We start from the raw sequence: 27,406 nt of genomic DNA, 5'->3' as shown, positions 1-27,406 counted from the left end.
TCTACCTTTGGAATGCTATCCTGGAGTCCCTCTGCTTCAGCCCTTCAAGGTCGATCTCAAGATCTTCCTCTTTGACCTAGCCATTGGTCATCTTCCCCCACCAATCCTTCAAATCCAACTTGGGTGAAAGGCCTCAACTATCCAGTGCCCTGGGATGTCCTCTTGATGTGAAAGCCACTATATAAATGCAATCTTATTGTTGTTACTATTACATTTTTTGGGGAACCTTTTTCCTGGGAGACTTGACACATCATCATGCTTATGATTATCCAAAGTCAACAGAATTCCACATATGTATGCCACCTCCACACAGTACTTTAATGCTTAATCTTCCTTTACCTCTGTTTGAAAACTTCCAACATGACACAAGGTACAAAGGTCTCTACAAGTCAGGAACAAACTGAACAGAGCCAGGAAGCACCACCTGGATATAATAATCCCTACATTTGGTATAGTGCATTTCACATCAAGAGGACATCTCAGCACTTCACAGGATATACTGTAAAATGGAGCTACTGTGCGTTTTGTGAGTGAATGTGACTGCACACAGCATATCCCACAAACAGCCATGAAGTGAATGACCATTTTTAAAAAATAATTGTGGGATTGTTGGCCAACACATCAGAAGAAACTTCCTTCTCTTTTAGAATAGTGTCATGGGATCTAAGGCATCCAGCAATGATTAACTAATAACCGAGATGAAGGGTCTGTTTTAAATGGGTTGAATGACCTCCTTCTGGTTAATTTAATTCTATTTTGCAGAGGATGAAGAACCCAAACGGTGGAGAAAACATCCCTACATGGAGTAAAGTGTCAATAAAATAGCCACTGGAACCCTTGTGGACTAGATGGAAAATACATTTTGATCATTCCATTGCAGAGCAAGGAACCAAAATGAAGGAGAGAATACAACTTATTCTATAACCTGAACACTACATTGGTGTGTATTTGGAGTGATCCCAAGATTTGAACAACATTACTGCATAAACAATAAATAGGCATGTAAGTGTGATTGTTAAACAAGCCTGATGAAATTAATAAAATTCAGTCAAACTCATTTTATTGGGAGCATCAATCTTGCATTAGATAGATTTAGAAAAGATTTTGAATGATTAAAATATTTTAATACTTGGCAAAAACAGTTGATGCCAAAATTTCCCCTCATCCCCATTCAACTAAAAGCAGCATCAGCAAAATCACTTTCCACTTACTAGAACTTTTGTTTCACAGTAAGAGCTGATAACCTCTCAAAAAATATTATATCTTGTAAAAGTAGTGCAATCTTGTTTGAATTTATTATAGAATAGTAGTGCCTGACCATTTCTGGATGTCATCTGAAACTTTCATCATGTGAAGACTTGTGGATATTCATACAATCATCCCAAAATTATACTCGTTCAAAAAAATCTTCAAAAATGATTGGTCCACAAAATAAATCTCACAAGGTTTCTTTTAACACCACAGTGAACTATCAGAACTTCTAATGAAGTTTAAATATGATCTGCAATAGCAATAAAAATAAAAGTGGCAAATACCACAATCATTTGATAATCAGTTTGTAAACCACTCTTATAAAGGTTTTGAGAAAAATAACAGAAAACCATTCACCTTTTTGAGGGAAGGAAGAGAAGAGTATATTCATGTCATGTTCCAGGAATAATTTCTCATCAAGCTCCCAAAAAACTGCACACTGATACAAACCAGCCCTAATATCTTGAAACTCATTAAGAATTAGCCATAACTATGTTGTCATTTTAATTTCCATCACTTACAAATGTACTCCATTTTGATTTGTGATTATGCCTTCCTGACTGGTCATTTCCTATCTATGTCTACCGTCACCAGGCCAAAATAAATGTAGCAAACAATTTATGACCAAATTAGTCACAGCACCAGCAGAATTGTTGCATGGACCATGCAGTCATGGGATTGTTTTCAGTCACTGGACAAAAGCTTTGATGCTGCTCAAACAAAAAAAGATTTTAAAACGGAACCATTACAGTTTATGCCATCAATGCCTGCGGACATTTATACAAGCAGGACATACAAAACGTTCTGGAGTTATCCCTGGCATGTTTAAAACAGAAGGTTCCACAGCCTTTTCATCCAACTATCTGAGCTCTTTCAAAAATGTATTCTTACGGAATGTGCCAAGCTTCAGCCTTGCTCTTTTAGGTCAAAAAATGGAATTACACAGGAATCCCAACTGTAACACAAAACTACCACACATTTTGGTCAAACAACACAGAATGGCTAGTATAAGTATTGCAAGTCATGATAGCGATTGAAGAACTAGTCTTTACGAAGTTTGGCTGAAAGAAACTAAGAAGCAAAGTGTTTTAAACATGCCAGGGCTCAGATTTAGTGAGCACGAAAGCCTTGTCTGTGGGGAATTTTTGGCGACACCCATAGAAAACCTACATATCTCACAATTCCAAATTTGCAAGTGCTGTATAACTGTAAACAATAAGCACTGAATTTTTCTACATGCACTTCAATATCACAGCAAGAATGGCCTAGCTTACCTAAACAAAGAAAAGAGCATTCATGCAAGATATCCAACTCTTTGTTACAATAACGCTTACATTTCGAAATGGACACAATTCTATTGTTATGATTACATGTAGGGCCTACAACATGGATAAGATGGTGACAGTGTAAAGTTTGGCCCTTGCTACTTTTAACTAAAGTACTGCCACCATCCACTTCGCACATTTTCTTTTTGCGTTTCTTCATTTTTGGTATTCAACTCTGCTGTTGCTGACAATTCTTGACATAACTATTGAAGACAAAATTGTAATTGTTGAACTGGGCACACTGGCGATCGAGGCGCTTGAATCCTTCAATTTTTTGTGGAGAAGAAAATGAGCGGCATTTGGAGCTCTGTAACAAAATAAAGCATTCAGCATACAATTACAAAGGATCTCCTTGAAGCTACACCTGCATAGATGGATACTTCAGCCATTCTCTCACCCTCCTACCCTCTATCCCTCAGTTCCAACCCCCAGCTTGGGTGCAAAACTTCAACTGTCCAGCACCTTGGCACGTCCATCTGACGCAAAAGGTGCTATATAAATGTAAGTTGGTGGTTGTTGTTATAAACTAAACCAATTCTCAAAATTAAGTTATCACTGGTCAAACTAAAATAAAAATCATTCATTATTGACAAATTATGCATTCCTATATTTCATTCAATCATTTTTATATTTATCTTCAGATGCTCCTCACACAAAATTATGATTGTGCAAACACTGCAAGAAAATTGGGGTAATGGCAATTGGACAAAGGAAAGTAAAAATCAGTTGCATCCATCAGAGAATCTTTGGAGTACCTCACTCTAGACTACAAATGTGTATAGACTGTCAGGATCCACATAGGAAAAGGAAATGAATATCTTAACAATTGAAGTGTAATATAAATCTGAAATATTATATAATCAGCATAACTATCTGGTAATACAAGTACCACAAATTCTGAAGTCAAAAGCACATGTAGTTTCACATCCATTCTCACCTGGTTAAGAAAAAGGGTTGTAACAAATTTCCCTGGCTTGAAGATATCTGCAATTTTTTTAATCAGATCTTCATAGGATGCTTGGGCCAGGTTAGTTTCAAAACTAACATAGGAGAACTCTGGTTCTGGAGTAATGTGAATTGTCCAGTAAGTTCCCTTAAAGAAAAAACAGGGTGCTTAATACATAGTAATAATTTGTTTATAAATTTAAATATCTACGGCTTTGATAGCCCTACTTAATAATAATCTCTTTGAATTACTGCATCAACAAAACATCTCAAAGTGCTTCTCCTCTCTCCTGCATGGATATCTGCAACATCATTAAATTGAACCCTTCCTAGACATTTTAAATCTGGCATTTCTACTGCAGTTTTAGTTAGATCCTGAATGTACAGAAATGGGATGTTTTTAACAGGTCTATCACCACTGACATAATTTTTAACATTACTAAAAAAACTATGACATCATTGAAGGAACATTAGCAACTGCAATCATCTTATTGTGCAATCAAACAAACATCATGGCTATAAAAGACCAACTTAAGCAAGAAGCTAATCTTAAAAATATGGTTTAAAAACTTACATCAATTTTCATTCCATTCATCGAATAGCCACAAGGATCGAACAATGTAGCATCAATGACTGAACCTGGTATCAGGTCACGAATTCCACTCATCTAAATTGGAAAATCACATTAAGACTCTGGGAAGTATTCCTAAAAATGCACTATATGTGAACCAAGCAAAATTAATGCAGTACATACTCGAGTGACATCATTTACAGTAACACCATCTTTCATGAAGAACTGGTCCATGACAGCTGGGTCAAGCTCACTCATCAGGACCTCCAGTGTCTGATCTGGCTGTTTGATCCCACTGTCCTCTGGCATATCCAGAGTGTAAAGGTACCTGAATAAAATAAGCAATACTTACATAAATCAACTATTTCACAAGAACATTCTAAAATAGGTTTCAGTGTCTAACATTTCAACAACAACATGCATTTATATAGTGCAGTTCATGCAGGGTAGCGTCTCAGAGCGTTTGTATGGTACCTTGTACCATTTCAGGTACCGTGAACCAGAGCTCAAGTTTAAGCCTCAAGTTGTTGAGACTCACTAATGTAAATGAATACGCACAATACTAATAATCCTTGCATTTGACTAATTTTTTTTAGTGACAAACTAACTTCTAAAGGTTAACCTACAAATGTACTTTTAAAAATGAAGAAAGCAATAACACACTGAACTGAAACCATCTGAGCTCAGTGCATTTCAGTGGCTGATCCCCTTAGGCTGATGTTTTACTGACTTGTGCAGGGATGAACATGACTGCCACTAACTGACTTAGAACAACTGCTTAACAAGAGACAAACTAAAAGTGTATTCCCTATTAAAAGCTACTTTTGATGTCAGAATTAGCAAATGGAACTATTCTGGGTACCGAATAAAACAGGGACATCTCCAGTATATGCATTTGGCACTCTCATTAACTCCATTTTGATACCAAGCTGTGTCACGACAACTTTGCATTCTTTTTCCCTCTAAATTAAATTGTTAAACAGTAAGATACACAACTGCAAGGATTCCAAGTCAATGGAATCCCAGATTGAGGATTCTGGACATTGAACATTTTGAATTCAGTTACTTACCAACAATCAGAATTAATGCGTCCCATGCAATAGGCCGCCCCATCTAATATTGAATAAAATATTAAATTAGGGATATTTTTCTATAATGGTTTAATTCAGATTTTAGACGGCAAACATAAGGAAGTTTCTTTACTCCTCAATTTTGAATTGAAAAAAGGAGTGGCTGCCAGTCTGTAAAAAAATGTTTCTGTCACTACTGTCCACTAGTTGTCTCCCGCATGCAACACAACAGAACCAGGCTGAAAGTTCCATCCGTCATATTATCTTAATGACGTGAATAGCACAGCCATGGGATGCTTCTGTAAACCTTAAAATGATTAAGTTGGACTCAGCACTTGTGGGCGAGGAGAGGACATGGGGAATTAGCTATGGTTTCTCATCTATCCAATGACCAATGTTGGAAAATGTACCTGTAGTCATTGTGTGAAGCCATAATCTGGGCTCAGTTGTCATGTCCCCTACATATAGTCAACTAACAGTCTGGACTCGCAGGTAATGGGATCATTTGGGCACAATGCCAAAACACTGTAGGCACTCCATATGCCACTGCTTTCAGAAGCAAGGAGAAAAATTTAGAGTGCAGACAAAAACAGTCTGAAGTTCTCAGACAACAAGGAAAACATTCTCTTTATATAAAACACTGCCAGTTTGTAATATCATCACCCTTTGTGCAGTATAGCCTTTGCAACATGTACTATCTCAGAGTCAACAGTTTTAGAAAACCTTTTGCTATATGGAGCCCAAAGTTAAATGAATTTGGGGAAAATGTCAGTCCAGTATCCAGAGTGGCAAAGTCCACAAAACTTGAGTTGGAGAAATTAAAACATTTATATTTTGTAGTGGAGGCAAGTTACAGGATGGAGGAAGAACTCTGATCAACAGATCTTACCCCCGCATTGCTCAAATGCTAAAATTAGACAGCACCACGTTGAGGACAGTATTGCAATTTTACACAGCTTCTATTAAACATCTCAAATGGAAATTTTCACTGATCCAAACTTACTTGGAAACACTACATTCAGAAATTCAACCTCCTCCTGAAAGTTCCTGTGTGGGTATTCCTGATGTACTGGCTTGATGAAGTTTTTGCGGGAATAGAAGAAATCCTGCACGGTTTATTAAAAAACAGATGTGGCCACAAGTTTTCCATGAACAAAATTTGGAGCATATTCAGATTAACATCATTAATCAGATTAAAAATCCGTGCTTGTGAGTCCATTAGTATTAAACAATCAAAATTATACTAGCAAAACAAAATAATCCTTACACTGATGTATCTGGTAGCAGAAATGATGTAACTGTCAGCAATGAAAGCTTGATAATCATAACCTGCATTAAGGTCAGTAAAATGTGTGCGCCTGATGTTTTAATGTTATTTATTAACAACCATTTTTCACAACTGATCCAATGCAACTTCACACTATACTATCCATTTGTGTGATCCTAATTATGAATCTAATTTCACCTCACTGCAATGACGCATTAGAAAAATAATCAGTGCTAACTGATTAGTTTAAATCAAATAGCTAACTATTAACAGCTTGTTGACTTACTTTTTTTTATTCTTTGCTTTAAAACTTGAATTCTGATTCAAGCATCAAATACATTGGCACAAATTTAAACATTTATTGAAACTTGTCACTACTCAAGATCAGTTCTACTGCAACCAACTGATATCTCCAGCACCACAGTAGCGATATCAGGTTTATGATATCAATGACTAGTACAGGGCAACTGGTTACAATGTAGTGAATCGGGTCTATAAATTCAGACTCTACATTATAAGGAAGCACATTAAAAACAGCCACTGCACAATATGTGCAGAAAGCACCTATTACAACACTTTTCTGTGAAGTGAGGTAAGAGTTGTTCTGTATTACGAGTGACACAACTGGTCACTTTCACAAATGTTTCAAATAGAAGTGCAAAACATTTGTAGATGTATTTATGCCCATGTAAGGAATGTGGAAATATCTACAATTTCAGTTCGCACTTAAAATAAATTCTTTGCTAGATAAGAAGTTCCCCTGCTGCTGGGTTAAGAAATGCCCCAAATCTCACTGAGGTATATAAAGTTGATCATCAGATTGTTCTGGGATTTCAGAATTGTTTCGCAAGCCAATTGTTTGGTCATGCTTTTCAGACTGTATATTTATGATGCAAATCACCCAGAGAGAGAAATCTTACTGATGTCCAAAATACTTTGATTAGTTTCTGCTTATCAATCAATAAACCATATCACAATTTTTTGATGGAGTATATTAAATTACTTTGGAGGCTTTGTCGATTCAATAGTCAAATCTATTGGACGTGGTCTCAACTTACCTGAATGGAGTCAAAGCCACAGTATTCACGAGCGAGCTCCAACAGAGGCACCAGTGCTTGCAGTAAGAGGGTAGTACCACATGTCTTCAAAATGAAACGTCTCTTGGAGACAAACATGCTACTCTCACTGCATATACAACAAAAAATCCAGGGTTAAAAGGAATTCTCTCTTCTGCCCCAACATTTGCTCTGTGCTCTATTAACTTAAATGTGAAAAATATTGATCATGACTTAATCCCAATTTCTTTTGCTAAAACTCTCAATACCTCTCAGACCCAGGGGTTTTGTCTCTACAGCTTTGTGGAACAGTGCAGTCCTAAACTCCACAACCTCTATGTGGAGAAATGCTTTCTGACCGCAGTTCAATTGTCTTCATTCTGATTTTAAGTCAATGCATTAAAAGGATGCTCATAATTTCAATGTAATGCAAAAATGAAATGGAAAGGTAAATGTATACAAATTGGTACTACTTCTCCACAAGTCCCCCAAACTGAACTGAAAAACATATTTATTCATCCTGTTCCTTTTGTTTAGAAAGTCCCACCTGATACAATTATTTTGCCCTGGGGAAAAGCAGTAATATATTATATATAATATATTATCTGGATTCCTGTAGCGTAGTGGTTAGCGCACTCGCCTCGCAAGCAAAGGGACCTAGATTTGATTCCCAGCATGGCGAAACCTTAGGCAAGTTTTCTTACTCCACACGCCTCTGTTTACCTAGTAGTAAGTAGGAACCCGGTTAATAGTCGATTTGGTGGATCGCTTTCCAGGGGTAACAATCCCTCCATTAAAAAAACGGTTACTCAATTCACCACTTTGTAGGACACTGATGTGCACAATTGGCAGTCGTGTTTCACTCACAAAACACAGTGACTCCACTTTACAATACATTCTGTGAAGCACTGTGAAACGTCTCAACAACATGATAAGGTGCTATATCAAATGCAAGGATTATTATTATTCGCAGCGGAGGCATAGAAGCCACAAACTCCTTTGGTTGGAATTGGTACAAGAAGTGAATATGGAAAAATATTCCCAAAACTTAAAAGAAACCATAGTGCAATAAGGGGTTTTCAAAGGCAGAATAAAAGCCTAGAGAAATGTGTGGTTCAAAAGTATTGCAAGCAATCTAAAGCTTGTAAAGGACAGTGGTGATGAGAACCAATAATACCTAAAATACATATAGTCGAGTATAGGACAAGTGCAGTCTAAAGCACTTGTACCTGTTATTATGTCTTTTAAACTTGAATAGAGGTGCTGTGTGACATGCTTTTTCTTTCAATGCTGGGGATTACCTTGAACAGAGTGCTCGCTTCAATAATCTCCAGGGTATCTGGAATATTTTGACCAGAACTAACTCCCTAGAGATTTTCCTTCCCTGACCTTCGTCTTTTCAAATTTTGGAAGATTTCTAGATCCAGATCACTGACTTCAATAATGGCACTAATACCCTGCTCCATTATCTTTAACATCTCACTGAAAGTAGCGAACACTAAATTAGATGAATCAAAGAATCAGCTGCTTATTGTTTTGTAATTATATTTCAGCAAGTAAACCATTTTTCTCCTTTGAAGGCATTTCACTCGCGCTGAGGCACTATCAGTGCTATGACTCATTATTCTACACAAAGAGCACTATATAAATTCAAGTTGTTGTTGCCCTATAATAGCATGATAGGTGCCTCCTTTGCTCTACAGGGTTTTAAAAAGTAATTATATCTTATATTTTCCCTAACTACATTGCCCTAATAATTTTGATCAAATACTATTCTAATTAAAACCATTATAATGCACTAAACGATAACAGTTATGCTTCCACTGTTCAGATTGCTCTATGTCAGGTAGCATTGCACTTTAACATGCTTAATTGTAAGAATTGTTTAAATAGGTCAGTCAACACTATAAATATCCCAGATTTGGATGTGGGCCTTTTGTAAAGGCAATAAATGTGTTTCTAAAACATTTTGATCCACTCCCCTCCAACCACACCGTTTGAGAGCCATATAAACTGATTAAGCCCTGCTTAAGCCTGAATTGATATGGCAAGTAAAATAACACTCAATTATAGTGATCTAGTTGTCTTTAAGCCTTTTGAACTTTTGAATCTCTACTCCTTTCCTCACCTACTGGTTCTATCCTCACAAAAATGCGCTTGTTGATCAATAATAGCACATTCTAATTGGCTAATACAGAAAAAAAAACAATCAAAGATTTACTTACCTGAGTATATAGGCTTCCTGCCAGTCTGTCTTTGTCACACTTATGATCAAACAATGCACATTTTCCAATAGTTTGTCCCACTCAAACCTATAAAAAGAAACCACAAGTCCTTGAAAGTCATTCTGATATCTGAAGCCTCATTCTACAAAAGAAATAAGCATCCAAAACACATTGAATACTATAGCATTTGTGATCAAAGAACTATATCAACTGATATCCGATTAATCCGATTAATCTTAAAGTCACCTACATATTCTAAAAATCAGTTTGTCTTTAGCTAACAATATACAATGTTAATTAGTTTGGTGGCAGCACAGTCTCAGGATCAATGCCCGACTCCCCAAACACTGTATCTCATTGTTATTGATCACACCACAGTACTGGTATATGGTAACAGTTTAAACAGGTTGATAGGTCTTCTTTTGGAGAGAAAAACTAGTATATTAGTAGCAGTGTTTGTGAAGGGAGAACAGTTACTATGCCCAAATATTTAATATTTTGAAGGGACAGTAAATTTCACAAACCGACACTATATCTAGCCTCGGGTTAGAATCTATCTTTGAATACATTTATATCAATTTACTTCAGCTTGATAACCGTTCAAATCAAGACCCAATATTAGTTTGACAGTCAATGGGCCCTGATTTAGCCCCCTTGTGTGGAAATTTTCTATAAGCATTGATCTTAGCTTAAATTGCACACATTTAGCAATTGTTTTAATAGCATAGGCTTCATTTAGAATGACTGTCAAACTGGAGTAAATTGATACAAACTTCAAGGCAGATTCTAACCTGGAGTTGGATAATTAGTGCTCCTTCAAAATGTAAACTACTTGGCATAATAGCTCTTTTCCCCTTTTCTTAAAAATCATCCTTCATTAGGAAAATGTCAAGCAACAGGCCACAAACACAGACATTTCTTTAGACTTCTTAAAAGAATACCTCAGGGTTCTTTGCTACATGCAAAGTAGCTGTCTCAGTCCTAAACATGCTGGTATTATGAAGAGCTTTTGAGACACGTTGACTTACATACAAATGCTAAACTATGAATGCTCTTTGTTGCATTTACATGAATGCATTTGGTCAGTTAGTGAAAATGTTTAAGGATCTGAAAATTCAGCAATTGTAGGAATCCAACACATGACTATATCTTCCCCAGAAATAAGTCAGGTATATTTAAACAGGTCACAATGAGAAAGTGACCTCGAAAAGCTGGTGAGTGGAACTTCCCAGACCTGTTTATCCTATTTGCAGTGTTAATGCTTGCCAAGCTGCATTTGTAAAGTAGAGACTTGACCTACAATTCCAATTTCAGTTATACTTACTGAAGTGCAAGGCTCCCTGATAGCTCAGTGGATAAATGCTGTGGTGATGCTTCAGCAGGAGTCAGTGGTCTACACTGACTTAGCTGAATGTGAACCAGAAAAGCAGCTGTGCCTCAAACAACCATATTTTGAGGACAATGTGGCTGTGGTGGAGCAAACGAAAAAGGGAGATTGTGGCAAAAGCACTACATTCCAGTACTCTCCTATTGGAAGCATATTTTATCAATATTGGACAAGAGCATGATCAAGCTAAATTGTGAAAGTCTCACATATTAGAACACCAACGAGGAAAGTACAAGAGGACTTACACCAGCAATTTCTGGACCAGGTGAAACAGTTATCAAAATGGAGGACCTACATGGCTATCATTCAGCTTGACTAAGCTATCGCTCTGCCCGACACAAGCTGCAGACAATCCAGAACTCTGCAGCCTGTGTGCTCTCCCGCACCAGGATCTACAAGCTTATAATTTCAATGCTTGATCAGCTAGCTTCATTGGTTCCCCACCCACCAAATTCAAATTCAAATTCAAGATCCTCTTTCTCACCTTTAAATCCCTCCACCTCCTTCAACTCTACCGAATTGTCCAATCCTTTCTCTCAGAAAACACCCGCTTGCTTCATGTCCCTTACCCTATCCACCCACCATCGGCAGGTTTTCAGCCATTTTGCCCCCGCTCTCTCAAACTCCATCCTGCACTCCCTCGCCTCCTTCTTTCAAGATTTATCTCAAGACCTACCCTTTTGACCACATTTTCATTTTTCCTTTCCCCATCCCCATCAGCAGTATTAAAAGATACGAGATGTCCTCCTGATGTGAAAGGTACACCAAGCCTTGACATCCCTGATCTGTCCATCACAGACCACTCCTTCTCTTCTCATATCCCCTCCCTTCCTCCAGGCACTCCCTTGGAAAAAGCTTCCTCCGCACCAACCAGGCTCCATCCCATCCACCCTTCAAAAACCCCACCCTTGATCCCTCTAATTGATAAGCTGCTGGCCAATTTCCTGCTTGCTTTCCCCTGCCAAAGTTCTGGAATGCATTGCTGCAAATCAACTTCTCTCACATAATAATCCTTGCATTTGATATAGCGCTTTTCACGTCGAGAGGATGTCCCAAAGCGCTTCACAGAACACACTGTAAAGTGAATTGACTGTATATTTGTGGGCGAACGCGGCAGCCAATTGCGCACAGCAATGTCCCACAAACAGTCGTAGATTGAAAATGACCAATTTTATTATTGTTTTTGGAGGGATTATTATTAGGCGTGTGGAGTTAGGAAACTTGCCCAAGGTTTCGCCCTGCCTGGAATTGAACTCAGGTCTCTCGCTTGCAAAGCGAGTGCTCTAACCACTGAGCTATAGGACTCCACATCTCTCTCTCCAATCCTTACTCCAGCCCTTCCAGTCTGGGTTCTGCCCTGCCCACAGCACAGAGACTTTAAGACCTTCCTCTTCGACCATGCTTATGATCACCTCTCCCTCCCCACGCCTCAGTTTCAGGTTGCATCACTGCTAAGTGCTCCGAAACACAACACTGTGTGAAAGGAGTTATAGAAATGCGAGTTGTTGCTATTGTTGAAAGGCATCATATAAATGCAAATTGTATTGCATTCTTCAAATCAAGAACATCTACCGCACACCATAGAATGAGGTGCACAATGAACTCAGGATTACCAAAGGATATCTTAAAATTCATTTCCCACCAAAGAAGCCATTTTTCTACACAAAAACCTTCACCAAAAGGCCATGCTTTGTCAGCTTTAAGAAGCCCAATCAGTTGCTTACTTAGCTATTGGAGCTAGTGTTATATAAAACAGACTGAAATATATAACTGAGCTAACCTAATCTCACAAAAAAATTATGGTTAACATGAAAGAGAAATAAATTCTATCCCACAGATTGTCATAATTTATTCTTTTTATAACTTTCATTAGAACAATTGATTCATTAGAAACAATTCATTAGAACAATATAAGGGATTGGCTTATAAAAAATTATACAATGCACTAACTCCCTATGGTTGTACTGTGTTTTTGATATAGTGTCTCTGCTCAGTTAGTAACACTCATACCTCTGTGTTAAAAGGTTGTGTGTTCAAGTCTCATATTGGAATTGAGCTTCCACTACTTTACTGCAGTAGTACATTATTGAAGGCGCTGTTCTTTGGATAAGTTGTTAAACCAAAGTCCAATCTACTTAGCTTCAAGTGGACATTAAAGATGCCGTGACTTTACTTGAAAAGAGAAGGGCGTATTTTCCCAGAGTTCTGGCTACAATTTTCTGGCTAAATGCGTTATTTACTTCATGGTTTGTTTTTGCTGAGCAAATTGACTGCCACCTCTTTTCTCAACAAATTCAATCACTTGACAGCAATTATATGCGAAGTAACATTTTGATGTTATAGTTTTGGAAACAAATGTCATAATAATAATCCTTGCCTTTGAAATAATTCCTTATCATATCGTTGACATTTCAAAGCTTCACAGGATACAATGTAAATATTGGATTGATTGTTTAGTGGGCGAAACGCGGCAGCTAGTTGTGCACCGTAATGTCCTACAAATAGCCATGGAGCGAGTGACCAAGTTTATTTGGAGGGTTTTTGGTCAGGACACTTGGATAAATTCTTCTTTCTCTTTTCGAATAGTGCTTTGGAATCTTTAAAGTCCACCTTAGTTTAACATCTCATCCGAAGGATGGCACGTCTGACAATGAATCACAGCCCCCAGCACTGTATTTGAGTGTCACCTTAGACTATGTGATTCCAAGTCCCGACATGGGTTGATTTAAAAGTTATGATGTACATATTACACGTTTGACATCAGTGGTTATTGGATAGCAAATTATGAATGAATTTTTTTCCAGAAAGTTAACACTTCCTTCTTCCAATTTTGGCATAAAGACCTTTTGGGAGGAGGGAGTGGGATATGGTGTGGTGGGCATACACGAAAGCTAAATGCAGTGGCCCAAGTACAATATATATATATATATTTGGCACATTGATTAATCACAAATGCTTTGGTCTCAATGAACACATTGAGAAGCAGAAGGCTGAAAAGCAGAACTACAAAAAAATTAGAGTTTAGTTCTCCATTCCATTGCCTAGTTTTAAATCTTGGTAAATTGTGCACAAGCTTGTTCACTGAATATATCGATGGTATTTGCTTCAACCTCAGCCTCCAACAGCAAGTTCCACATTCTCACCACCCTCTGCATTAAGTTGTTCCTCCTAAACCCCTTCTTAGACATATTGTTCTAGTTTTCAATTATACACAATTCTAGTGGTTCTTATACTTTGACTTTTATCACACTGGACTTCAATTCAAATAGCTTGTGAATGTTATAGTGCAAATACCAGTTCCAGCAATCTAAATTATTCAGACCTTAAAAGGCAAGTTTAAAAGGAAATCTAAATAAACTGTAGTGTTTTGGCAGCCTTATAACAACCCTTTCTATGGATGCAATAAATTATGGCAAGCATTAGAGAGGACATTCATACTACATCAGAAGAATGGAATTACTGAAGATAAGGAGGAACTGCTTTACACTACACCATTAACAGACTAATTTCCATTTATTTTAAGGAGGAAAACTGGACTGTATTTGACAAGCGGATAACTTAAAGCAAATCAACATTAATCCTCTACGTATAAACTGAACTTTAACACTGGAATATCAATGTCCCAGGATGGGGGAAACATGACAAGATTTCTCATTATAGTAAACCTCACACAAGTCGTATCAGTTGGGACCATACATTTTATATAACTTATGCAAAGTATGAGTTCTGTGAAACTTGTACCATATATGAGTTATGTAAAGTTATGTATAAGCCGGATTTTATATGACTTACGCATAACAAATGATATTAAGGCAAGTTTTCTGTACCTTGTTTAACCCATGCGTATTAAAGCTATGGCAGCCCATTCTTTCCATATACAGTACTGCACAGTGCTATACCTTACGTGCAGAAAACATGTATTGTACAATGAATGGTACAACCAAACAGATTGCAAAACAGAACTGTTTTAATAGAATAAACTCTTTACAAAGAACTACAGTATTAACAAACTGAATTAGCAATCACGTTTTAAGAAAATATTAGTCAGGCATAAACCCTCAATTCATTCTGTCTGATCTCCTTCACAAAGTCTGTGGTTTCAGATCAAATTTGGAGGCAATGCCCTTCTTTTTGATTCAAGATTTGCCTCACCAAATTGGAGAAAGAAACTAAATGCAAATTGGTGACAAGGATGTATCCCGATAGGTCTGGGACGTTGCCCGGCGTAATATAAATGCGAGTTGTTGGTGGTGCTGTTGAAGTGAATGACCACACACTGAATGGTCACACACTTCATGGCTATTTTTTGAGACACTGTATGGAAATTGGCTGCCGTGTATGCCTGTGACTACAAATACTGTCAAACTTTACAGCAACTAGTATGCAGTGCTTTTAAATGTGGAGGTGCTATATCAAATGCAAGGATTTTATTTTAAAAATATATATTCTTTGTATGATATGGTTAAATGGATATGGTTAAATAATTTAAACCAAGTAGCCAGCTGTAATGTATTTTTGAATACTAAACAAAACTGAAGTGAATAAATAGTGTATTTAGAATCTGTTGGTGTTGCACTAGATCTCACTACTTCATTGGAAGCCCAGCACTCTTAAGCCTTGATCAAGTGGTTTAAATTTAGTCAAACCAATATGCTTTTGGATTCCACAGCCACCTGTTCATTTAGCAAAATAATTAGGGCCCAGGCATTTTCTTGTTCATTTTATGCTTTACCATGCGATACCTCAAATTACCTAAAAAGGGCAAAAACTTCAAATGCCTTCTTGCAAGTCATATGTTTTACCTCCAATTGGCAATTAAGAAGCATTGGGACGCCACTATGAGCGCTGCCATACGTGCAAGCAATCGCTTCGCTTTCCTAAAGAGCTGCCTGCATTGAGTGCATTGGCAAGTATAACTGAAACGGTTATTAAATTACCAGAACACACAGATAGAAAGTTACCCTAGGAAGCAAGCAATTTGTGAGAACATTTCACAGCATGCTGGAGGGAGTATTAGTGGAGCCTAGAGGGCAGCGTATCTGTGGTAGGACTGCAATGAGGTGAGCAATGCAGTAGTATTAGACTGATTGACAGCTCACTGGGCACACTGCCTGGCCGGCCTCTCGCACGGTGACGCTGCCTTTTTAAAAAATAAACTGAGACTGGAATGAACTGGATCTGCATGGCGAGGGCGGGGGAAGACGAGTGAGAAATCTGATCAGGGGATGGGGGTGAGGGAAGTGAGAGTCGAGCAGGAGCGGGTTCATATCCAAGACTCGCAGTGCTCAAGTCGGGGCATGTACATGTTCTCTTCGCACACGAACAAACCTTGCAAGTGAACACGCCCAATAATTTCCATACATGTACTGCACTTATATAGTGCAAATTAGAATTTCCATACATGCATATTGGAATATTGTTTTAATATCAACAACCAAGGAGCAGAATGAAGACAATTTCACTTCCCAAGACACAATGGGGACATTTACACCCTGTTGGGGGCAGATCGGGGCTGGAAACCCTACAAGATATGTCACATCTCTAAACACAAATAAAGCAGCAGTTTAAGCCCCGAACACGTGAGGAGCCCGCCAAAAGGAGGCAAGGACAGGCCCAGTTAACCCCGAGTTAGCACTGCGCAAAGCAAAGTAGACTTTAAACCATTTTTAACCATTACCCATTTCATTCAGGAACCGCAGAGAGAATATTGGACAACATGGTTGTGGTTAAAGACAAATATATTTAAAAGATCACCTACATTTTAATACTTAATTTAATAGTATCATTATCCTTGCATTTGACACAGCGCCTCACATCACTGAGACGTTGCAAAGTGCTTCGCAGGATTATACTGCGAAGTGGATTGACAGCATTTTGTGGGTGAAACCAGTTGCACACAGCAACATCCTACAAACAACCAGGGAGTGATCGAACCATTTCTTTTAACTTAAGTCACCCAAAAAAAAATGCACCTTTTCAGTGAAAAAGGTTGCCCAAAACTGGCCCCCTCCACCCCCTCAAAACAAATACTGGATCCATTTATATTTCCTGGAGATGATGTGTGTGTGTGTGTGCAACAAAAAAAACATGTAACATCACCTGGTTACCCTGTCAAGAGCACCAGCGTTGAGGCCTATAGAAAGGGCTCGAATCCGTGCGCCCCCCTTTTTCCAACTAAAACCCGGTTTGACGGGTTTGAGCGAATTTTGTTTTATTTTTTTTAAAAAAAAACCCCTTTTCGCACGACTTCACCGCCGCCGACTTTCAGTGCGCGTCCATTACTACAGTTTTTGTCGCGCCTCGTGTCCGGGGAGGGAGGGAGGGAGAGGGGGGAGGGGGGGGGGGGGTCGAGGAGACGGGAGTTTCCGGGTTTTTTTTTATTAATAAAATCCCCAAAAGATATTCCAACATTTCTGAAACGTGGAAGTGTGTGTGTGTGGGGGGTGTGTGTGTGGGGGGGGGGGAGGGGGGGATCCTCGTCCTTCTCAGCTTCGGTCAGGGCGGGTGGGGGGTGGGGGGGGAGTCACGTCCCTACAGCCTCACCCACATGTTGACCTGTTGCTTTGAAAAAGGCGTGTTACTGGTTTGTCAGATGTGCTCAGCCCCTCTCTCCCCCATTTTAAGGGGTACGAAAGGAAAGACTGACCAGAAGACACCCCCCCCCACCACACACACTTTTGGGGGGGCAGTAATGGCCAGTGACGGGGGAGGTCAGTAAGATATCTCACTCCCCCCTCTCCCCCCACCCCCCCCGAACCGACCCACCGACCGACAGCGTTACAGCCTCAAATGTCGGGAGTGGGAGTGGGAGTGGAGTGGAGCCGCCGCACGGCCCGAACACACGCTGCCACGGTCGGCTCTCAGATCACACCGACTGGTTGGTGTGTGTGTGTGTGTGTGTGTTTTTTTTGGGGGGGGGGGAGAGGAGAGAGGGGTGAAGAAAGAGAAGCGTCCGACAACATCGATTTGTGCCACATAAGGTGTAAGACCTTGACGACTAAAAATAAACCCCTCAAATGACAACCGGTGTGTGTCGAAAGCCCACACGAGCTGCTGCTCCGGCCCTGTACCTCTCCCCCTCTCTCCCTCTCTCTCACACACACACACACATCGTGGTGGCGCATTTTCGTTTCAATGACCTCGCCTGGGAACAGACCTCTCTCCCTCCCTTCCCCTCCCTCCCTCCCTCCCTCCTCCAGGACCGGGACACGTGAACGCAAGAAGAAAGAAGAAACCCATCGCGCAGTCCATCATCATCATCATCGTCGTCGTTTATTATTATTATTATCATTATTATTATAATTTCCATTTTTGTTGCTGGTTTGCATGTGCGTGTGGTGTTTTTTTTTTTACCTTGGAATGGTCCGGAGGTCTCCCGATCCCTTGCACAGATCCTGCCGAGAAAACCACACCTCCAGCAGCTTCTCGGTACCTTCGAAAAAGTGTGCACCGTTTTCCATCGTGAAACAAAATCGCGCAAAATGAAAAAAAAAAACACACAAGTCACTTTGTTTCTTTTTTTTTCGTAAAAGCTTAATTATAATAAGTTAGTTTCAATTTCTCTGTTACTGGGTGTCACGAGATTCAGCTTCTATATATTTTTTTTTGTTTCCTGTTTTTTTTAAATTTCGCCGATCCCTTTTGACAGAGAATTTGTTGAGCGACCGCTAGCTAATATCGCCGGCCATACTGTGAACAGCGCCCGGCCGGCCGCCGACACTCCTTTATATAACCTCGCCCCCCCTCCCCTCCTCTCCTTCCTCCTCCCCCTTAGCCGCGCCGCGTCACAATCGTCACGTGACGGAAGGCGAGGCGCTCGCGCCGTCGGGAAGAGGGCTGGGACCACGTGACCGGTTTTGGGCGGGTTTTGGTTGTCATGGGGTGGAGGGGGGGGTTTAAAAAAAAACGGCTCCGGGCGGGCGGGCGCCTAATTTTTAATATTTTTTAAGTTAAACCTGTCAAACGTCTCCTCTTCAAATACCTTCCCCTCCCCCCCCGCCTCTCTTACATGGTTTCAAGAGCACTAACCCAAATTGCCCCCCTTCTACCCATAGGAAGGAGACAACACGCAATATTGGGCTACTTTTGGGGCTAGTGTTTGGCTGACTTTGGGCTACAAACATATTTAAATTTCTGGAAACGGGGGAGGCGGGAGACAGAGAGACGTTGGAGGGAAATAAACGGTCACCGGTAAAATGTGTTTCGAACCACAAATTAGAATTTCCTGCAGAAGAGGGATAACTATTAAATAATAATTATTCTTATCATTTATTATACACATAATAGTCTGGGGAACGTCATGGTTTCGAGATTTTTATAGTATATATTGTGTGAAAATGGGGGCGTGAGGTGAACGAACGAGGAATGGAACTAATCGCTGTTTCTGGCTCTCTCTCCCTTCCCGCCCGCCACAAGGGAGAGAGGCGGCAACTTTTGCTGGATGAGCAGCGGGGTTTTTTTGGGGGGGAATTGAGAAATGGGAATATTAATGATCGTTGTATCGTTATCACCAATCAAATGTTTTATTGTCAGTTTTGAACCTGAATAAATACAGCACCGATAAAGCAGATGTAAGCGGCGGCTGCTCCACTTACAATAATAAACGGACCCGAGGTTCGACAACCGAGACGGATGGACCGTCCGCCGCGGTGCCCGATGGGAAGTGTAGTCTCTGTCCCGGGGCCGACGCCTCAGGCAGCCCGAGCGGGGAGAGCGTCAGAAACTACAGGTCCCGGCGTGCCTCGCGGGCGGCCGCCATTGCCTTGCCGCCAAACGTCGCCACAGCTCGCGTACGGTAAATGTCGCCGTATGAACTTGTTGGGAGAAACCAAAGCACGAAATGAGGAAATGGGTAGCGCTTAAACTAAATTAATTGAAACTTTGTTTTGTTTATTATTTATGTATTTATGGAGTGACAATGGATTACGATTTCAAAACCAAACTAGCCGCGGAACGAGAGAAAGTAGAAGATCTGTTTGAATATGAAGGCTGCAAAGTGGGTCGGGGAACCTACGGGCATGTTTATAAAGCCAAAAGAAAAGATGGGTAAGGAATTGACATACTAGGTTGGTTGCTGGTGGGCATGTTGTTTCAGGGCAGAGCGTGCGGGGCTATATTTTCCGTTGAGCCGCGTTTCTGGGCTGTTCAGTTCACGTGTTACGCAAACCAATGTTTATGTTTTGTGTGTGTGTGTGTGTGTGTGTACGCGGCGTCGTGTGTTTACACTCCTGTTACTCACCAGTCCAGCACAGGCCGAGCGAGGCCTCGTCTTGTTTTGGAAACTATAACCTTCACGAATCGTGTTATCGGGTACTATATACACAACAGTTTGCTGTTGGGTTTCTTTGGAGAACCTGAACACGTCTGTTATCAGAGTTGTTTTCAGATATTGGCTGGAGACCTCGAGTGTGTATACAAACATTATCGAGTGGGTGTCAAGTACCACAATGTTAAAATTAAAGTCGTGATGCGTTGCTTTTGCTATTTTTTTTCATTTGAATTATATTAATAGATCATTGAGATGTTTTGACTACCCCCCCGCCCCCGTTTAGCACTTGAGACTTTTATATACTCTTCAACAGAGATTGAGGCTGCTTTTTACTCTGTGTCATGAAAGTATATTGGGGCTAAACTACTGTATCTTGGTTACAGTTGATTACAGGCCCACATTATATCAAGAATGCAAGTTCACACCCTGAGCGTTTGATTTCATACCAATTGATTTCATACCCCTGTGAGCACAGGTAGCTGTGAGGTGTTTATTCGTATCCCAGCAGCAGTGATGTGTTACCTTGGTAATAGAGATGCCGTCGGTAAGGAAAGCTTTTACTCTTCTCTTCCTCCGTCTTCCAGGAGACTTTGTTTATTTACCAGACTCTCATCATTTGCCTTTTATATAAACAACATTATTTAAATCAAAACCATGTCCCTAAACGTTTGGACATCTGGGGAATATTGCTAACTTATATTTTGAAAGTGATTGTCCCTGGGCAGTTTGGATACAATTATCACGGCACTAGTTTCATTCATTAGGCTAACAATAGTCAACCAATTTTCTTTCAATAATCTGACAAAATTGCTAATGGCTTCCTCATGTACGGCAACATGATAATAATAATAATAATCCTTGCATTTGATATAGCACTTTTCACGTCGGGAGGACGTCCCAAAGCGCTTCACAGAACACACTATAAAGTGAATTGACTGTATATTTGTGGGCGAACGCGGCAGCCAATTGCGCACAGCAATGTCCCACAAACAGTCGTAGATTGAAAATGACCAATTTATTATTGTTTTTGGTTTTGGAGGGATTATTGTTAGGTGTGTGGAGTAAGGAAACTTGCCCAACGCTTCGCCCTCTGCCTGGAATTGAACTCAGGTCTCTCACTTGCAAAGCGAGTGCTCTAACCACTGAGCTACAGGACTGATAGCGAAGAGACCTGAAACTCATCTGTGTATGACTATGCCATTATCATATTTGAATCTTCTCTGTTTCTTTCTCTCTCTTTCATAGATCTTGCAAAACCAAAATACAAGAAGACCAAGTTTTAAATCTTACAGATCTTACAAATCTTACAGATTCTATTAAATCAGAAATAATTAAACCTACATTAAACATGCAGAACTTCGTCAAGTTCACAGTCAGCACCGAATCTCGTCTCCCATATCTCCGTTCTTCTCACCTTGTCTCTCCAGGACACTTACTGGATCACAGCTTTGTTTTCAGTCTGTGGCACTAAACTTAAGTAGGCTGATGTGACTTCCGGAATATAGCTGCATCATGGAAACTTTCCATGTATTGCCCTGCTGTTTTATCATTTCATTATTATTGGTGATTATTTCATATTTTTAAAAAGTGAAAGATAAATAAATCAAAAGTCCTAATACTGAATACAGCCACCATGTATAAACTAGGTGTTCTCCTTGACCCTCAACTGTTTTAGATTCCAAATCCCACATTATTAGTCCCATCATCTACCTCTGGAATATTGCCTGATTAGACTTCCCTCACCAGCCACTACTGCTGAAATGCTTATCCATGCTTTCATTACCTCAAGGACACATTCTTCCATTGCCATCTTTTCTGGCCTCCAAAGCTACACTCTGCAGAATCTTCGACTACTCCAGAAATTTGCAACTGAGATTCTTTTTCACAAAGCTTCTGATAATATTCCCCTGTCCTCTGAATCTCTCTTCCAAGACCTTTTTGACTATTTCTTTTAAAAAAAGGTTCTGACTTAGAAGATATCAATTTTGTTTGTAAAAATGGCATTAATAATAATTGCTTCTAATTTGAAATGGAATTATTCAGAACACAGTTATCGGTTTATTTCTGAATAAATAGAAAGTCCCATAGTGTAGTGGCTAGCGCACTTGCTTTGCGAGCGAGAGGACCCGTGTTCGATTCCTGGCTGGCGCGAAACCTTGGGCAAGTTTCCTAACTCCACACGCCTCTGTTTACCTAGCAGTAGGTAGTAAACCGTTTGTTAGTCGATTGATGGATTGCTTACCGGGGGTAATAATCTTTCCCAAAAATAAATAAATAAAATTGGTCACTCACTTCATGGCTGTTAGTGGGACACTGCTGTGCACAATTGGATGCCACTTTCGCCCATAACATACACCATTTTACAGTATATCCTGTGAAGGACTTTGAGGCGTCCCGACAACATGATAAGGTGCTGTATCAAACACAAGATTATTGTAATTTGGAAACTCTTGGAAAGACCTGCAGAAAGTCAGATTCAAAACTGAATTGAAGAATTTTCCAAAATTCCGTACTATTTAAATATGCAGTACACAAATTTGGTAATTTTTAGTGAATGAATTTAGTTGTAATTTGATCTATTAGTAGAATGAACATAATCAATCAGTAACATGATTTTGTAACTTTGTGTGAAGTCCTCCTGCAGAGTGCTGACTTACACAGCATGTTCATTGATGGCCCCAGTCACACTTTTGCAAAGACAATTTCTTTCATTAGTTGCCAAATGAGTGAGCTCAATTATTACCAGTGAATCTGATGTTACACCTCCCCTTAAATCAGTGAATTCCTATTAGGGCATCAGTGAAGGGGTGCTCAGTTTCTAGAACAATAGTTTTTTTAATGTGATACATGTACGTGGTTGCTACATCACAGTATTAAAATGCTGCTGCAAATTCAATTCTGTTGATGAAAGTGAATTCTGGCAATGAAACCCAAATGTAATTTAAATTTATGGAATTGACGCACAGGTTGCCAGAAGGTGGAAAAGGTGCCTGACGCATTCATTTGGTATACAGATAAGCAGGGAGAAAGAAGTTAGTTAGAAGTTTTAGTTTCCTCCTCCAAAATCTTTATTTCACCCTCTAATATCCTCGCTAAAGATGGTATGATTTCTGCCCTTCTTAAATTAATCAACTATTTTCAACCCACTTTTTTTCTTTTCACTTAATTGGCATTTACCCAAATGATGGAAATAGTTTTTTTGTTCCAAACAGTGTGAACCAGCAATAAACAAGAAAATTGGGTTGCTGGCTATAGTTGCCAAATCAGTTGAGCTCAGGCCACCCCTCTGCAGCTTTATTTTGGATAGCCAGGTGTCTGACACATATGGAAACCTGACATTACACTTAATATCTGGTATCCAAACCAAACTATTAAAAGTTCCATATATCCATGGAAATTTCAGTTTGTCTGGAAAAGAATGTGCATTCTCTCCTCGGAGGGATGAACCTAACAACAACAACTTGCTCTCTCTGTGCTGTGGGCTTGGTGGAAACCAGACTGGAGGGATTTGAGTAAGGAGTGGAGGGCAAGGTATGAGCGAAGTTGATTTGCAATAACGGGTTCCAGGGGTTTGGCCAGGAAGGGTAGGTTTGCAATGGGACAGTGATGCGTGAGATTGGAGGGATCGAGAGTTAATTTTTTAAGGAGGGGAGTGATGACAGCTGTTTTGAGGGGGAGTGGCACTGAGTCTTAGATGGACTGATTTATGGTGTCTGCCAGCAGTGGCAAGAGGAGGGAGAGTTGAGTGATCAGCAACTGGGTGGGAGGGTGACATGGCAGCAAGTGATGGGAACCCAGTTTCAGGTTCCCTGTTATAACGCGCTGGTTGCAAATGATTAATCATTCCTTGGAAGCTGTCTTTATATGATTTCTTAACAAGTTAGAGGTGAGAGTGTGGAGAGCACACAAAATATTCGGCAAGTGTTGTGAACACTTGATAGAGTTCATAAATGGTTAAAGCACTTAAGATACTATCTTCCCACCACCTCCACTCATTTTCTCTCATTTGGAGATAATACTTATTCTGGGACATGAAACAGTCCTGTCAGAACGTCATGTCCTGCCCAACAATACCCCAAATAAAATCGGTGACTCACTTCACTGCTGTTTGGGGACATTGCTCTGGGAAAATTGACTGTTACGTTTCACCCACAAATATACACAGTCACATCACTTTTACAGCATATCCTGTGAATCGCGTTTAGACACCTTGACAACACGATATTGCGCTATAACAAATGCAAAGATTATTACTCTGTAGATGGTTCATTCTGGGTTGTGTCCAAGTTAAGAAGAGAATGTTGTTAAACTGGTTGAGAACATAATCTTCAATCCAGCAACCAACTTGCATTTAATAAAAACAACCATCAGGAGCTTGGACTCATGGCCTTTGTTAAATATAGTGCACCATTTGAAACCCAGACCATTTAAAAAGAGAATGGAGTTTGAAAAGAGAATGGAGTTTCTTCTGGTGTCCTGGCCAACAATCCCCCAGATAAAATTGGTCATTCACTTCATGGTTGTTTGTGAGACGTCACTGTGTGCAAATTGGCTGCCACTTTGTCTACATTTCACAGTAAACTCCTGTAAAACACTTTGAGATGTCTCAACAACGCAATAAGGTGTTATATCAAATGCAAGGATTATTTTCATGTAAATCTCATTACTTTTACATAGTCAACATTTTTGTTTGGCATATTGAAAATGACAGCAACAGGTGGTGTTGGGAGGTGTTGGAAACAATTGGAGCTTATGTGTAAATCATGTTAAATTTACATAAATTACAAATGGAGTTTAAAACGTCCAATGTCATCATTACTTCCATCATAAAGCGTGATTCTCTCTTTGTATGTTTATGAGATTATCTAACTAGTCTGTTGTGTTACTTCTTTGTAATTTACTGCTATAGTTGCTACAGATTTAATTTTATGATTGACTGCTTTTGAGAACTTGTTCAGATCAGCCCTGCTGATTTATTTCTTACAAACATAGATTGCATTTATATAGCAACTTTCACCTCAGGAGGAAGTTCCAAAGGTTTGCTTCCGAGCTGGATGTTGGAGATTTCCAAACCTTTTTTTGCAGTGCCCCTCTTTGAAGATTCATGTCCCTTGTGCGCCCCTCTCTTTCTAAGCAGCCGTATTTTTGCATAGAACAGGAGGTTTTATTTTCTCAGCTAATATAATGTATTACTTAAGATGAAAAGCAACATAAATAATGCAGTACTACTACTCTACTGAATAAACTTAGTAGGTTTCATATATAGTTGTACCCACTTATCTTGAACCCATTCTTATCGACATCCCACTTATGTCAACAAAAATTTGAATTTCCAGTCCCTTCCCTGCGTAGGAACACACTAAGCTGTCCACTTGCAGTCCCTGGGGAGAAGATACCAGTTGTCTTTTGCGATTATGTAGAGCAGATTTGGGATGTAGCAAGTGATGTACAATGGCATTGTACAATAAGTAAATTAATGTGTTCATTGACTTTTTCTGTTTTTTTTATCAGCTATTTAAACATAAATAGTGCAGCAGTGTTTTGTGTTGCGTGATTACCGTTTGTGCATGAGATGTTGAGTAAGGGAGAGGGAATTAGACTAAAATAATACAATTATACATTTATATAGGGCCTTTCACGTTGTGAGAACGTATCAACCCATTTCACACATCTAGCTGGGGCAGGAGCTGAAGATGGTGGGGAAAGATGACCAAAAGCAAGGTTGAAAATGAACAACAACAATGAGATTCCATTTATAGAGCGCCTTTCACATCGGGAGGACGTCCCAAGGCGCTGTACAGTTGGGTCAGGACCCAGACAAGTGGGAAATGGTCAGGGTGAGGGGAAGGGAAGGAGCAAGGAAGGGGTAGAGAGTCGAGAGGGGAGCTGAAGGCACGGTCAAAGAGAAAGGTCTTGAGACCGGCCTTGAAGGAGGAAAGGGAGGAAGCGGCGAAGGCACTGGGGGATGGAGTTCCAGAGCCTCGGGGCTGAGAGGCTGAAGGCCCGGCCACCAATAGTAGGGCGATTGGGGTGGGGGACGTGGAGCAGACCGGAGCCAGAGGAACGGAGGGTACGGGCAGGTAGGTAGGGGGATAGTAGGTTGGAGAGGTAGGAGGGAGCAAGGCCGTGAATGGCCTTGTAGGTGAGGATGAGGATCTTGAATTCGATCCTCTGGGGGATGGGGAGCCAGTGGAGGCGAGCGAGGGTGGGAGTGATGTGGTCCCGAAGCCTGGTGCGGGACAGTACACGAGCTGCAGAGTTCTGAATGACCTGCAGCTTGTGGAGGGAGGTGGCGGGAAGGCCGGCGAGGAGAGAGTTCCCATAGTCCAGCCTTGAGGTGACAAAGGCGTGGACCAGAGTTTCAGCAGCGTGAGGGGTGAGGTAGTGCCGTAGTCTGGCGATGTTCCGGAGGTGATGGAAGGCGGTGCCAGTTGTGGTGCGGATATGAGGGAGAAAGGACAGCTCAGGGTCGAACAGAACCCCGAGGTTCCTGACTGGCTTTGAGAGGTGGAGAGTGCAGCCTTGGATGCTGATGCTGTCAGCGCCTGAGGTGCAGAGGCGCTGACGTGAGCCAATCAGGAGGGCCTCAGTTTTGCGCACGTTGAGCTGAAGAAAGTTATCTCTCGTCCAGGACTCGATGTCGGACAGGCGGCTGTCAGGACATCGGTGGTCGTGGAGTTGAGGGTAGAGGAGGAAAGGTAGAGTTGGGTGTCATCCGCATACGTGTGGAAGTTAACCCCATGTCTGCGGATGATGTCACCGAGGGGGAGCATATAGAGGGTGAAGAGGAGGGGACCGAGGACAGAGCCTTGAGGGACACCGCACGAGACAGTGCGGGGGGTGGAGGAAAAGCCATTTGTGGAAACAAAATGAAGACGATGGGAGAGGTACGACCTAAACCACTCAAGGACAGGGCCTTGAAGGTTGAGGTGGGAGGACAAGGGGTGGAGGAGGATAGCGTGGTCGACCATATCGAATGCTGCCGATAGGTCGAGGAGGACGAGGAGGCAGAGGGAGCCCTGGTCACAGATGGTCAGGATGT

General features: G+C 40.5%; 2 protein-coding genes across 5 annotated transcripts in view; one reads left to right on the top strand and one right to left on the bottom strand.

The window, feature by feature from the left end:
* Positions 1-1,043: 1,043 nt before the first annotated feature.
* Positions 1,044-18,833, bottom strand: amd1 (adenosylmethionine decarboxylase 1). The gene is made up of 9 exons (XM_007893966.2): positions 18,450-18,833; positions 9,710-9,796; positions 7,488-7,614; positions 6,166-6,268; positions 5,163-5,205; positions 4,276-4,420; positions 4,096-4,188; positions 3,514-3,669; positions 1,044-2,883 (listed from the first exon to the last, which is right to left on the bottom strand). Exons 1-9 carry the CDS (start codon positions 18,554-18,556, stop codon positions 2,746-2,748), a joined length of 999 nt encoding a protein of 332 aa, XP_007892157.1. The 5' UTR covers positions 18,557-18,833; the 3' UTR covers positions 1,044-2,745.
* A 942-nt stretch (positions 18,834-19,775) lies between these two features.
* cdk19 (cyclin-dependent kinase 19) overlaps positions 19,776-27,406 on the top strand; it is a 70,808-nt gene continuing 63,177 nt past the window's right edge. For 3 of the 4 annotated variants that reach the window (XM_007893969.1, XM_007893968.2, XM_007893971.2), the window contains exon 1: positions 19,776-20,141. In XM_007893969.1, the coding sequence (XP_007892160.1) occupies positions 20,014-20,141 (128 nt within the window). In that variant the 5' untranslated portion in view covers positions 19,776-20,013. The remainder of the gene's footprint in view (positions 20,142-27,406) is intronic. The other variant, XM_007893970.1, reaches the window with a different exon arrangement.

Source organism: Callorhinchus milii, unplaced genomic scaffold, assembly GCF_018977255.1.
Source record: "Callorhinchus milii isolate IMCB2004 unplaced genomic scaffold, IMCB_Cmil_1.0 Scaffold3, whole genome shotgun sequence".
In the NCBI taxonomy this organism is placed as follows: Eukaryota; Metazoa; Chordata; class Chondrichthyes; order Chimaeriformes; family Callorhinchidae; genus Callorhinchus; species Callorhinchus milii.
This window is presented reverse-complemented; position numbering and strand designations above follow the sequence as displayed.